We start from the raw sequence: 12,353 nt of genomic DNA on the forward strand, positions 1-12,353 counted from the left end.
GCATGAAGTACTGATTCTTAAAGGTTTGTGAAACCACATTGAAAATATAAATCTTACCGTCATCAAAAGAACAAAATTGCTACAGCATTACTTAATAAACATGAGGCTTTAAGTATGAGCATTTAAAGCAGGGCATGATAACCCTAGAAGACTGTCTTATTTATTTATTTAGCTGGTACCACAAGATGGAGTTCATCATTGCATCTGATCATAACAGGTGGTTTACTGAATTCAAGAGACTGAAGCCCTTTATGGATGTAAAGCCAGGATGGATTGAGCAAGACACTGATCTATGTTCAATTCAAGCCATATTTAATGAGGATATTTAAATAAATAAATAAATATTCTGTGAATCTGTGAATATCCTAAAATATCCACCAATTCCTGCCGACCCTCATTCTTGCAATAGTTCTCCATTAGGAAGGAGGAATTATTTTCAGGACATGTTCCAATATAGAAAGAAAATATTTACAGCCTGTAAGGGATAATTACTGTAGCAGTAGCCCCATCAATGCATGCAATAATGAACAGAGTCTAAAAATAGAACAAAAAAAAACAAAAAAATTACTATTATAATATAGATATCGTAATAAGCTTGTGTGGCTGGATCTTACAGTTGTTAAACTAGGAGGCAGAGCATTAATTCAAAGTTCAGCAGTTTCACATCTGTCTCCTGAGCCTGTAGCAAAGCTATTTAAAAGTTCTTTAGTAAATGCATTTGGATAGACCACTCTTCTATTGCCAATTATTTGAGGTGAGGAGTGTTTCAATCCTATATCAACATGAGATATCTGGACACATTTCATTGCTGCTTCTGAACAGGACACTATCACAATGCAAACCAATAAAGCATCACAACTGAAAGGCATTGCTGAGTCAAAGTGAGCTCCACCACAATTACTGAAGTATCCCAGATTAGTCATAGCCTGATGATGTCTCTACTTTATGTCAAAATCATTTTTTGTTGCATTATTTCCACTAATGGCTCAGACCAAAATCTGTTCTCCATCCTTTTTCCAATCCTTGTATTATTCCAGTTGAGGGGATTTTTGTCATGGGCTTTAGTGGGAGCAGAATCAACTCCTTCACATTACAACTAATCTTGAATCACTGTGGTCTCAGAAGAAACACGCCAGTCAGCCCGTATATCTATCCAGTATCCCACAAGATCACTGCTTTTAGATGAAGTGACCAAACCCAAACTGTGAAGTGTGTCAGGCCATCATCTAGAGAACAGAAATTTTCTTGGAGCTTCCACTTCCCTGAACTCAGACTTCAAGCATGTAGGAGCTCAGAAGTCTACGTCTGCAGGGCTGAGGAAGTGAGTATTACTCTAAAAACCAAGGAAGCAAATAAAACTCAGTGAATGTATGCGAAAGCAACTACTTCAAAAGGTTAAGTAATTTTAAAGCAATTCCAGCTGTTTCAGAAAAACTCTTAAGAATAAAAAAAAATGTATATTTATAAAAGGGTGGGATAAGCCTCTCTGATTTATAATAGTATTTAAATACAAAAGCATATCCCAATTCTTACTGTTCTTCATCCAAAGACTTAAAATTGCTTTTAGAATATGGCTAGTATCATTAGTCCTGTTCCACAGATAAAGGTCAATAAGCCAAGACTGCTTCCTGGAAGAAGTGATTAATAGTGCAACACTCATCCTATAAAAAAACAGAGATCTAGATGGGCATCTCTCAGTCCTATGAGGTTATTTTGAAAGGGAGTCCTCATATAACTAAGTGTTATTTTAGTCTCCTAAATCAGTCTCCTGCTGCACCTTGTGCCACACTGATCGACTCACACCAGTAACTTCGTCCTGAAATACTATCACTTTGCCTGGTTGAACCTCTTGCCTCCAATACTTCTAGCAACACCTGAAGCTTCAAGAGAAGTCAGAGAAACTCTCACAGTGTATCTTGCTGGCTGTGCATTACTGCTTGGAAAATAAGGGGAAAAAACACTTTTTTTTTTTTCTGCATGTGCATGCAGAGCAATAAGCACAATAAGAGATTAGAAAGAACTGACTATGGAGCTCTAAATTAAGGGAAAGCTTTTCATGCTGTGAGAAATTTTATGGGAAGAAAGTTTGGAATGTTACCCAGATCCCCAAGAGGGACTGACAGACCCAGCAGCCGTTATCTACCAGAACCATTTATTCTATATAAGGGAGAAGGGTGACAGGCTTTATATCAAAATTTGTAGGTTTAATTATTTAAGCTGAACAGTTAGAAAAGTTAAAGAAATAAAATCAGTTAAATTAATTGACCAGGGAGCAGAAAAAGTTATTATGTGAGGCCAATAGAGAGCTGCAAGTTTATACCTCATATTACCATAATTGTTTGTGCGCCCATTTCCGTCAGCTCTTAAATATATTCTCTTTAACTTACCATTTTGTTCCCCCTCTTGACAGTAAAAGCAATTTTACTGACAGTTCCCATCGGACACCACATGGGCTACAAGGGCTAATAACGACATCTGTGTATGGCACTATAATTGGTTTTAACACGACCCTGCCCAATTACCCTTTAGACCCAACTTATGTCACAAAAAGCATTGGGGAGATAAGAACAAAAAAAAAAAAAAAAGAAAAAAGCCAGATCTCGGTGTCTTCACAAAGGCAATCTCTGTTTCATTATGCTCTGATGTAATTCTATCACCTCTACACCCTCTGGACACTAAAATTCACACAAGTGTCTTCATGACTTCCAGTTGCAGAAGATCCACTTCTGGGAGAAGAACTGGTTCCTGCAGCAGTTTTTTCCAGTGGTGAACTCCGAATTCAAGCTGCATTTTCCACTGTATTACAGGACAAGACACAGATTTCAACAGCAAAAAGGACCCACTCCCCACTTCTTTTTCTCATTACTCCTCCCTCTGTAGGACCCATCACTTTTGTTCACTATCATCCTAAATGATACATACCCTGGATGAGCCTCTGACAACCTCAGACAGCTGCTTGATCGCTTTGGTGCTAGTCGTGATGGTTTTATTAGTCTCTTGCTGGGTTGCATGCCTGTAGAAAAGGAGACATGAAGAGAATTGTAATTGAAATTAATTGAATAACAAGACACTTAAAGAATTTTTTTTTTCAAACCACAATGCTATTGAGGCAAAAGGACTCACACCACATCCTGTGATGGCAGGGCTTACACTAGAAGGAGGAGGACAAACTTAACTCTCTTGATCTAACATAGTCAACTCCCTGCTAATGAGACACTAACACCAAGGAAGTACATGCACTCTGGAAGTCAAAACAGTCAACTGCCCATTCATGGTTTTACCCTTCTCTTTTATGTCTAATTCCATCGCCATTATTTCTTGTCATTACTTCTTGCAAGTCCTGGATGCCAGCATCTTGGTTCAAGATCACTCAAATTAGTGGGAGAAGCATAAACTCTTTCCAAAGATGTTTATCAGCTCAGGCAAGCTGTTCCCAAGTTTTTTAAGGTCAACAGAATATTTTCAGCCTCCTAATTTCCTGAGGAGCACTTCACACCATTCCACCAGGGAAGGAGTATCTTTTCCATTATGTTTCAATCAAAACCTACAGAAAGGGTCACAAACATTTGGAGAGAACGATCTTTTTCCCCTCCTTGAGGGCCACATCTGAGGCATCGCTGTACCGAAAAGTCTCATTTGCCAGCTGCTCTTTTTCAGGGTACGCGGGATATGAAATGAATGGAAATTCTTTGATTATAAAATGTTAAGAAGACTCTTCATGGCTCTATCTCCAAGACTCATGTCCTACCCCATTCCTTTAGCCTGTATCTGCTATTCTGTCAGCATTGACAGAGACTACCTCTTCCAAGATTTATGCCAAGTCTTTCAGCATTTCCCCTTAGGAACAAACATAGTTCCCAAACATAGTCTTTACTAAACACAACCTTAGCTATATATAAACTGGGAACTTGTCTTAGCATGTATTCTGCTGACAGTCATTTCCATCTTGCAAAGCAGCTTCCTCTTTCTGTCTGGTTACTGAAGTGGCCCAACCTTAGTGGCCTTGGGCTTCTGGTTGTCCCAGACCTTTATCCTTTCCATCTCTCTCGAATGCTTCTCTGAAAAGCAAGAACGAGAGAGACTCTCAGATGATTCTCTGTCTTAAATCCTCCAAATCCCTCATCTTCCATCTACTAACTCTCATGCTGACACTCAACTGCTGGCTTGTGCAATGGTTTGCCCAGCAGTCCCAAAAAACACAAGGTGAAGCTCTTCTATGTGTCACAGACACCACAAAATCCAACGTTCACCCTCATAGCAAGTTCAGCAGTTTTCATCTGCTTAAGCAAGATTTCTATGCAAACAACACAGGTGGCAAAGCAGCCTAGGATAGAAGTACGATAATTTTATTCATTGTACCTAACAGGTCTACAAATGGAAGCTTAGTGTACCATGAAGATAACATCTCCTTAGTTGAAGAACAGTAATTTGGATGTATCTATGCTAAAGACTGAACAAGCAAGCATGTGCTCCTTCTGTCACCATGCAGGTGACAAAACAGGTGAGAAAAGCTACTACAGAGAAATGACTGGATCAGTAACTAGTTAATCTGAGTTCTCTCCAGTGAAATTAAGATTCCATTTGTTTGTTCACTCATCAAAATGAATTTCATTATGTTTGACCCTAAGATCCATGGCACTAGCTGATAAAACACATCCCTTCTAATTGCAGATCGAAGAGGTCATATCTACCAAAAGCACATACCCCATACTGTCATCACAAGAGAAAGAACTGGGAATCGAATTCTGTCACATCGTTTACCTTCAGGATGACATATCTGGCCTCATACCATATCTTTTAATTGAATAAATCTTACCACTGAGTGCAGGAATTCCACAAAAAGCAGTTTCAAGATCGAGCCTTCCACAACCAATTCATTTTAATGCAATAAGAGGCACCAGCATTGAAGTCTGGTCATTTTGTAGACCTCATTAAATTATCTGCCCGCAGAACAAGGCAAGGATTTACACACCAGCAACTCCCCATCCCCAAAGTAAAATGGCTGATTAAACTTATGCAGCAGATACATTTTAAATTCTAAAGCTAAAAAGGGTCCCCTTCATTTGTATTCTAATGACAATTTGATGCTACATATTCTATGTAATAAATCCAGGCATACATAAACTGTGCCCTGATCTGCTTAAAAAAAATGGAAGTGGGGCTACAAAAAATAATGCACTTTAGCCAACATTCTGGTGCTTGATTTGGGCACTTCCCACTACATTGTCAGCTCAATTAACATTTTATTCATCAGCCTTAGAGATATGCTCAGAAATAAGACAGTTATTATATTTAATTTACATTAAATGTTATTAAGATCTTCATTAGAAAATAGGGGCCTAGAAATGCCACTTGCTGCAGTACTTTCTTTAATATGTAAGGGTAATAAGATATGACACTGCTATTGTTGTTATTACTGTTCTTCTCATTAACTTTCTTTATATTTCTCTTCCTATTAAAGTGTGGAAGTTAACTAAAGAAGTGTCTCTGATGAAAAAAGAAATGCCTTGATACTTTGAAAAAGTTAAATAGAGATGCAGTGTACCTAAAATATAAATATAGTAAAACATTCAACCTGGCTACAGTTCTACTCTGAAAATAAGCAGTTTAAGGAAAAAAAAAAAAAAAAGGACAAAAGAAAGATTAAAAAAAAAAAAAGAAAAAAATTAAAAAAGAAAGAAAAAAAGGGCATCTGTTAGGGAGAACAATATCTCTTCCTGTGCATTTTTGTATATAAAAGTCGCAAAGACAATGCACCACATAATACAAGGAATGCCCTATTGCTGCCTAACACTATTTTTTGGCTTCTGTTTCCTTTATCAGGGAACTACGGTGTGCTGAGCTCCTAATCCTCAGCAGGCAGCTGCTCAGTTTGGCTCTTTATTTTAGATGATCCTATCTGTAATTTACTTACCCAGTTTTAGGACTAGGCCAGCAAAGAGGGAGATGTAGTGATTGCTGTTTCAATTCTTTGCAGGGATCGGGTGTAGTAGCTTAATTATTTTTTGCTTTTGGGACTTTCAATGAATCACCAAAAAAAAAAAAAAAAAAAAAAAAAAACCAAAAAACCAAACCAAAACAAAATAAAAAAACAAAAACCAGACTTCAAATTCTCAGCAAAGACTGACGAAGGGAAAACTCCTCTCCTGCTTGCCATGCCTGATGTCATTCTGCATAATCTGAGAGCGAGTCAGGAGGGACAAGTGCAGGGTCCTGCACCTGGGGAGGAATAACCCCAGGCATCAGTACAGATTAGGGGTCGACCTGCTGGAAAGCACCTCCACGGAGAGGGACCTGGGAGTCCTGGTTGACACTAAGTTAACCATGAGTCAGCAGGGTGCCCTCGTGGCCAAGAAGGCCAATGGCATCCTGGCCTGCATCAGGAGGAGTGTTGCCAGCAGGTCAAGGGAGGTGATTCTGCCCCTCTACTCAGCTCTGGTGAGGCCGCACCTGGAGTACTGTGTTCAGTTCTGGGCACCCCAGTATAGGAAGGACGTGGAGCTTCTGGAGAGGGTCCAGAGAAGGGCAACCAGGATGATTAAGGGAATGGAACATCTCTCGTATGAAGAGAGGCTGAGTGAGCTGGGCCTTTTTTCTCTGGAGAAGAGACGGCTCAGAGGGGATATGATTAATATGTATAAGTTCAGGAAGGGAGAATGCAGGGAGGAAGGGGACAAGCTGTTCTCACTGGTGGCCAGCGATAGGACGAGGGGTAATGGCCACAAACTGAAGCATAAGAAGTTCCGTCTCCAGGTGAGGAGCAACTTCTTTACTGTTAGGGTAACAGAGCAGTGGAACAGGCTGCCCAGGGAGGTTGTGGAGTCTCCTACTCTGGAGGTCTTCAAAACCCGCCTGGATGCCACCCTGTGCCACATGCTGTAGGTGTGCCTGCTTGAGCAGGAAGGTTGGACTAGATGATCTGTAGAGGTCCCTTCCAACCTTAAATAAATATTCTGATATTCTGATATTCTGAGTCGTGCTCTGGTTGCAACAGGTTGAACGGCGTTTATTTCCTTTTACAACACAGGATAAGGCTCATTTCGCTTTCACCTGATAGAAGAGCCATAATATATATATTTTTTTTCAGGTGCAGATCAAGAACACCTTTATTGCACTAGCTTAAACTTCATTAGATTTAGTATCCCATTTGGCACAGCGCAAGAGCAGTGCAGTCATTTCCTGCACTTAAGAAGCGGGTGGTCAAGTAGGTTTGGCTATAATTATAAGCCAGGTGGCATACCCTGCCTTAAATGGTAACCTTATTTCTTTAACACGGCAGCTGCTTAATGCTCGCGGCAGTTTTCTTTCACAAAGAGACATAAAAATGATATCAGACGAAGCAGGGCACTGAGCCGCATGATCTCTGGCTCCAGCAGAAATGGGCTAGTACCTGCATTTAGATATATCCCACAGCTGTTGGAGGCATAAGGATGCAAGGGGTGCATTGAGCATGCATAAGGAAATTATTCACACCCTAAGACTTGAGCCATCCTCTTAGAACTGAATTTTGGGAAGCACTTAAGTCCCTGTTGAAGTATATGTGTGCATATATTTAACTTTAAGTAATGGGTATTTTTAGCAGCTGAGGCTCAATCTCCCCGTTTTTAGGCATCTCCTAAGCAGCCACATTGATCCTATAGCAGCTCTGAGGACACCCTTACCCAGTCTTAAACTATCTTCACTTTATCATTAAAGTCACCAAAAAAGAGTCAATCCATTTATTCTAGCTACGCACCACGACTTCCAGTTCCAGGACACACAATATTCTGCAATAAAAGTAGCACAGATATCCAATTTGCCTGTCACAGAGACACGTTAGGAGATGCTATTTGTCTTTAGGGAGCTCAGAGGCTGCTATGTGGGAGAAGAAGGGCTGGTATTTTAAATCCACCCAGTACCAACACGGTGTCATCACGTGGCTTTCGGTGCCCAGCTGCAGCGTTCAGCAATTCTGGATTGAAATATATGAGCTCTAGCTGGACAGCAGATCTCAAAACGTACAGTTTCAACACTGAAACACAGACAGGGCAGTATAAATAACACTGCAAAATGTTGCAAAATTACCCGTGGTGTTTTTAATTTCTGTTGGAAACTTTTTTTTAAACACATCTTCTTAAAAATAAGTAATGAAAAACATAGGAAACAACCATCATTAAAATAGCACATTTATTCCAACCGAAGCAACTCCCCAGTGGAATTTGTCTCATCTCTCTAAGCAACTAGTTACTCATGGATCTGTTGCCAGAAATCGTACCTTGCAATTACATTATCTTCAAAACAGTATCCTGGACCCCTTCTCAACCCATTTTTTCTCCTCCATGCATACTTTTTCCAAGCAAGCTTCAATTTGACAAGTTTTTCTTCATTTCCCCGGTAAAGAGTCCTTTGGATCCTTCTGAAAAAGCCTTGCTGCAACTGGTCTCTTTTACATGCCCCCCCCCCCCCCCCATTATCCATTAAGCCTCTTAGCTTATTAAAAGGCAGAAAATAATTTAATTTGCCTTAATTTCATTTTGGTAAACCCTAGCGCTACTAATCAAGATATTCCTTTTTATTCTTTTCCTCTCTGCAGGTGCTGATAAACTGATTACTTCTCTCTTATTGTACCTTATTTTCTCAAGTAAAAGCAGTCAATTCTGCATAAGTTTCTGTAAGAAGCCAGTAACTCCATCCCTGTCCAGCCTGGGGACCTGGACTTCCAGTGTTGTCCAACTAATTCATGTAGTGCCCTACAACACATATCCTCAAGTCACAAGTACTCAGACTCTTTTGCTGCCAAATTCCACTTTTTTTTTTCTTTTGCATTAATGAATAGAAAACAGCAAAGTGATATACAATATTTATATAAATACATGCAACTTTTGCCACACATTTTGTGCAGTGATTCACACTGACTCCTGCCCAAAGCACTTATTGTTGCTGTTTTTCCACAGGTTTCCAAAGGGTTATCACCATTTAAAACTCAGGGCTGCTGCATTTAGAGCTAGTTGACTTGCAGACAGGGACAGAAGGGTTGGTGTCTGCACCAACTGCTTCAGTTTTCATCATGGTGAGGCCTGGCCCCTCTTGCCATCAAACTCATTTTCCAAGCAGCCATTGTGAGAGGTCTACAAGCCATCTCTTCCATACTCTGGAAAGCCTGCAAAGGTGCAGCACAGCATCCAGTAGATTCCACTTTACTGCCAAACACTGTCTCTATGCCCTTGTGTCCCACCATAGCCACTGGTTTAGCTCAATTTTGACATAGTTGTGTTGATGTTGGTCTTTGCTCCATAGGCTTACATGAACACACTGCAATGTGTGAGAACCCACCAAAATCCCATCCTACCATTCAGCCTGTGGTGGCCCAGCATGGAAGTCCGTAACTTATAATGTAGATTTCATGTCTTTTCTGTCCTCTGGCTATCACCAGATGAGCTTTCCTCCTTTCCTCCAGGTTCTTCAGTCTCTCCAAAAGACCAGAAAACGGGCTGTTATTTACAAGTGGTTCTGTGTAGCTTCAGGGTCACAGGCAGCCTTCAAATCATAGCAACTCGAGACAATCATTGCATCAGTATAAGAAGCTGCTTTTTCTTTTCACATCTATTTTCATAGATGTCCTGTACCACTAGCCAACCTCAGAAGTGCAGGATGATATGGTCACTTCCTTCAGCAGGCAAATATTATCCCTTCAGTCATTTGAAGACAACACTTTGATTTACATCCCTCACATCAGGCCAGCTTTCCTGTTAGTGCTGGATGCTCTTAAAATAACCATGCCACCATGTCACCATGTAATTTGTCCCATTGGGTACAACGCACTGATACCTACATATGGGTCTTTATTAGAGTGCTGGTGTGTGCATTGATATAAATAATCTCCATTGAAGAAGAAATTTGAATAGACCCTTAATGAGTGAATGGGGTTGCATGTGTGTGGAGGGAAGCAGTAGGAATGTTCAGGATGAAAGGACTGCAGATAAATTGCAATGCAGACTCATTTGGACTGTTAACTTTCCCGTGCTTGCTCTCTTGATCCTTGTCTTTAATGTGGGTTTAATACTCAGTATAGTACCGCGAAAAGCAGAGCTGAAGGGCACTTTAGTGGTGCGAATGGGTGATCAATTGCCTCAGCTGTCCTTGAGAAACTATACTGAAACCATCATTAATAAAAGAGCAGGTGCTTTTTATGTCTAAGCATAAAGAGTTCTGGTGACCAGAGCTGGAGATCTATTGTGATTTTAGCCTATTTTGTCGATAGATGTTTTTGCTGTTTCATGTGTTTTCTTGCTGCCAACTTTTTTGGTGGCAAGAATATTCATAGGGAACATATGTGAAAGGAAATAAATCAGGTTCATTTCTAAGACTTATTTCTCATTTTCACCCAAGAAGACTCATGTTTCCAAGAAAAAAAAAAAAAAAAAGCCATCTTTGCTTATAATTCTTCAATTTCTTTGAAAAAAAAATGAACCCATTTCATTCAAACACCTGCAAAGTGTGTTTTGTTATTTTATGAAGTGAGCTAGAAATCAGAGGCAAGCAAACAGCTTGAGGCATTTTTCAGCTTGCTATTACTATTTGCCTATTTCTTGTTAGAGGTATTAAGCAACAAGAGCTCCTAAGAGTATACTTAAATTAAGCAGGGTGCCTAAACTCAATTCCTTAGTCAGGATTTAAGTGAGAACAGAAAGGTATTAACCACAATTGCTGGGTAATCACTGTGAATGTGTAACAAACAAGCTGTCTTATAAACCTGTGAATAATGTCTACCCTTTGACTAGCAAGATATCAGAAAAAGAAGGACCATGATCAAGAAGTTCTTTTGAGTCTAAAGTGCAAAAAGAGATGGTTGACCGTCTTCAAGGAGCTCAGCTTTGAGCATCAGCAGCCAAACACCCAAAAAAGAAGTACCACAGCAGAGCACAAATAGAAAAGCGCCACATTTGGTCATAGTAAGAAATGAGTTCTATGTATCTCAGAAGAATCACAGAATCACAGAATGGTTAAGGTTGGAAGGGACCTCTAGAGCTCATCTAGTCCAAACCCCTACTCCAGCAGGGATACCCAGAGCATGTGGTACAGGGTGGCATCCAGCCAGGTTTTAAAGACCTCAAGAGAAGGAGACTCCACAACCTCCATAAGGAATCCTGTATGCAGAGACTACAGTATCTGATTAGGTTCACTGATCTTAATCCATCCCAGTTGACCATAAAGGCCACAGCCCAGAAGCTGACTGTAGTTTTTCCTTCTTTGTGAAGACAAAATACCATTCCAGAAAAACAGTGCTAACTGCCAGTGGGGCCAGTGGGATGTCACACTTGTCAGAAGTCCATCTATTTGTTTATGCTTTAAGGAAACCCTTCATAAACCTTCATGCTGCAGCTAATAAATGTTCTGCTGTAAATCTCAATTAGTTAAGATGTTTGGGCAGCAGCACACCATTCACAACAGATGCTGAAACAGATGCAGAATCCACTAACAATGAAGTATCATGCAAAGTAACCCAATATTTAGGGAACTCCTCATCTATTTAATTTGCTTGAGTACTACCCCTGGCAGAGGGGGAGAAACAGCAGAAGCAGCGGCAGTACCTTCTAGCTTCCTAGATGGATGTATAAGTATCCCCAAAAAATGATTTATGGCACCTCTTCCTCTTTCCACAGAGGAAACTCAGTCCAGACAGCATAGGAAGATCTGGGGGTTAGCTCCCTGTGATTTCAATACATCTAGCCTTCCTAGACAAGCCTCCTTCACATGGCAAGATCACCTGCAGGACCAAAGTGCAGTTAATACCTATCTTCCAATATGGAGAAGTATCTTTGCATGCACCACACAGTACACGACACTTTCCTGTCCACCAAAAAGAAGACATGGTACTGTTATGCATTCAGACATGCTTATTCCCCAAAGGAGACCATATAGCCCCTGCTCAGATGCATGCACATCTCACCTCCCTACTTCAAGACTTCAGCCCTCTCTCTAATGTGGTCTTCATTGGAAAAACTCATATTCTTTTTCCCGACTTCTCCATTCTCCCCACAACATCACCCACTTCCCACAAGCCAAACACCATTCCCGTGTTCTCTAATACCCTAAGATAAAAATAAATTTCACAATAACAGTTTACTATTCTTATGTCCATCTCCACAGAGTCTCATAGCTTATGGTGGGTTCACATATTCCCCAGACATGACCCCTGTTCCCTCCCCAGAGCCAGGACTTGATCCTGTGCCCCACTACATCTTCATGTACTCCCAGAGCAAAACTAGAATCTCCCCTGCCTGCAAAATACCACTGTCCTGAACCAGGACATCGTACCTGCTCACTGCAGTCCTTGGATCACACCCTTCCTCATGCGGCACACACAAACCACT

The 12,353-nt window shown here is 40.5% G+C and overlaps 1 protein-coding gene across 2 annotated transcripts in view; it reads right to left on the minus strand.

Annotated features, from left to right (window-relative positions):
* TSNARE1 (t-SNARE domain containing 1) overlaps nt 1-12,353 on the minus strand; it is a 362,567-nt gene that overhangs the window by 226,693 nt on the left and 123,521 nt on the right. For both annotated transcript variants that reach the window (XM_026047164.1, XM_026047163.1), the window contains exon 5: nt 2,923-3,013. In XM_026047164.1, coding sequence (XP_025902949.1) covers nt 2,923-3,013 — 91 coding nt within the window. The remainder of the gene's footprint in view (nt 1-2,922; nt 3,014-12,353) is intronic.

Source organism: Nothoprocta perdicaria, unplaced genomic scaffold, assembly GCF_003342845.1.
Source record: "Nothoprocta perdicaria isolate Ctin4 unplaced genomic scaffold, notPer1 scaffold_48, whole genome shotgun sequence".
Taxonomy (NCBI): Eukaryota; Metazoa; Chordata; class Aves; order Tinamiformes; family Tinamidae; genus Nothoprocta; species Nothoprocta perdicaria.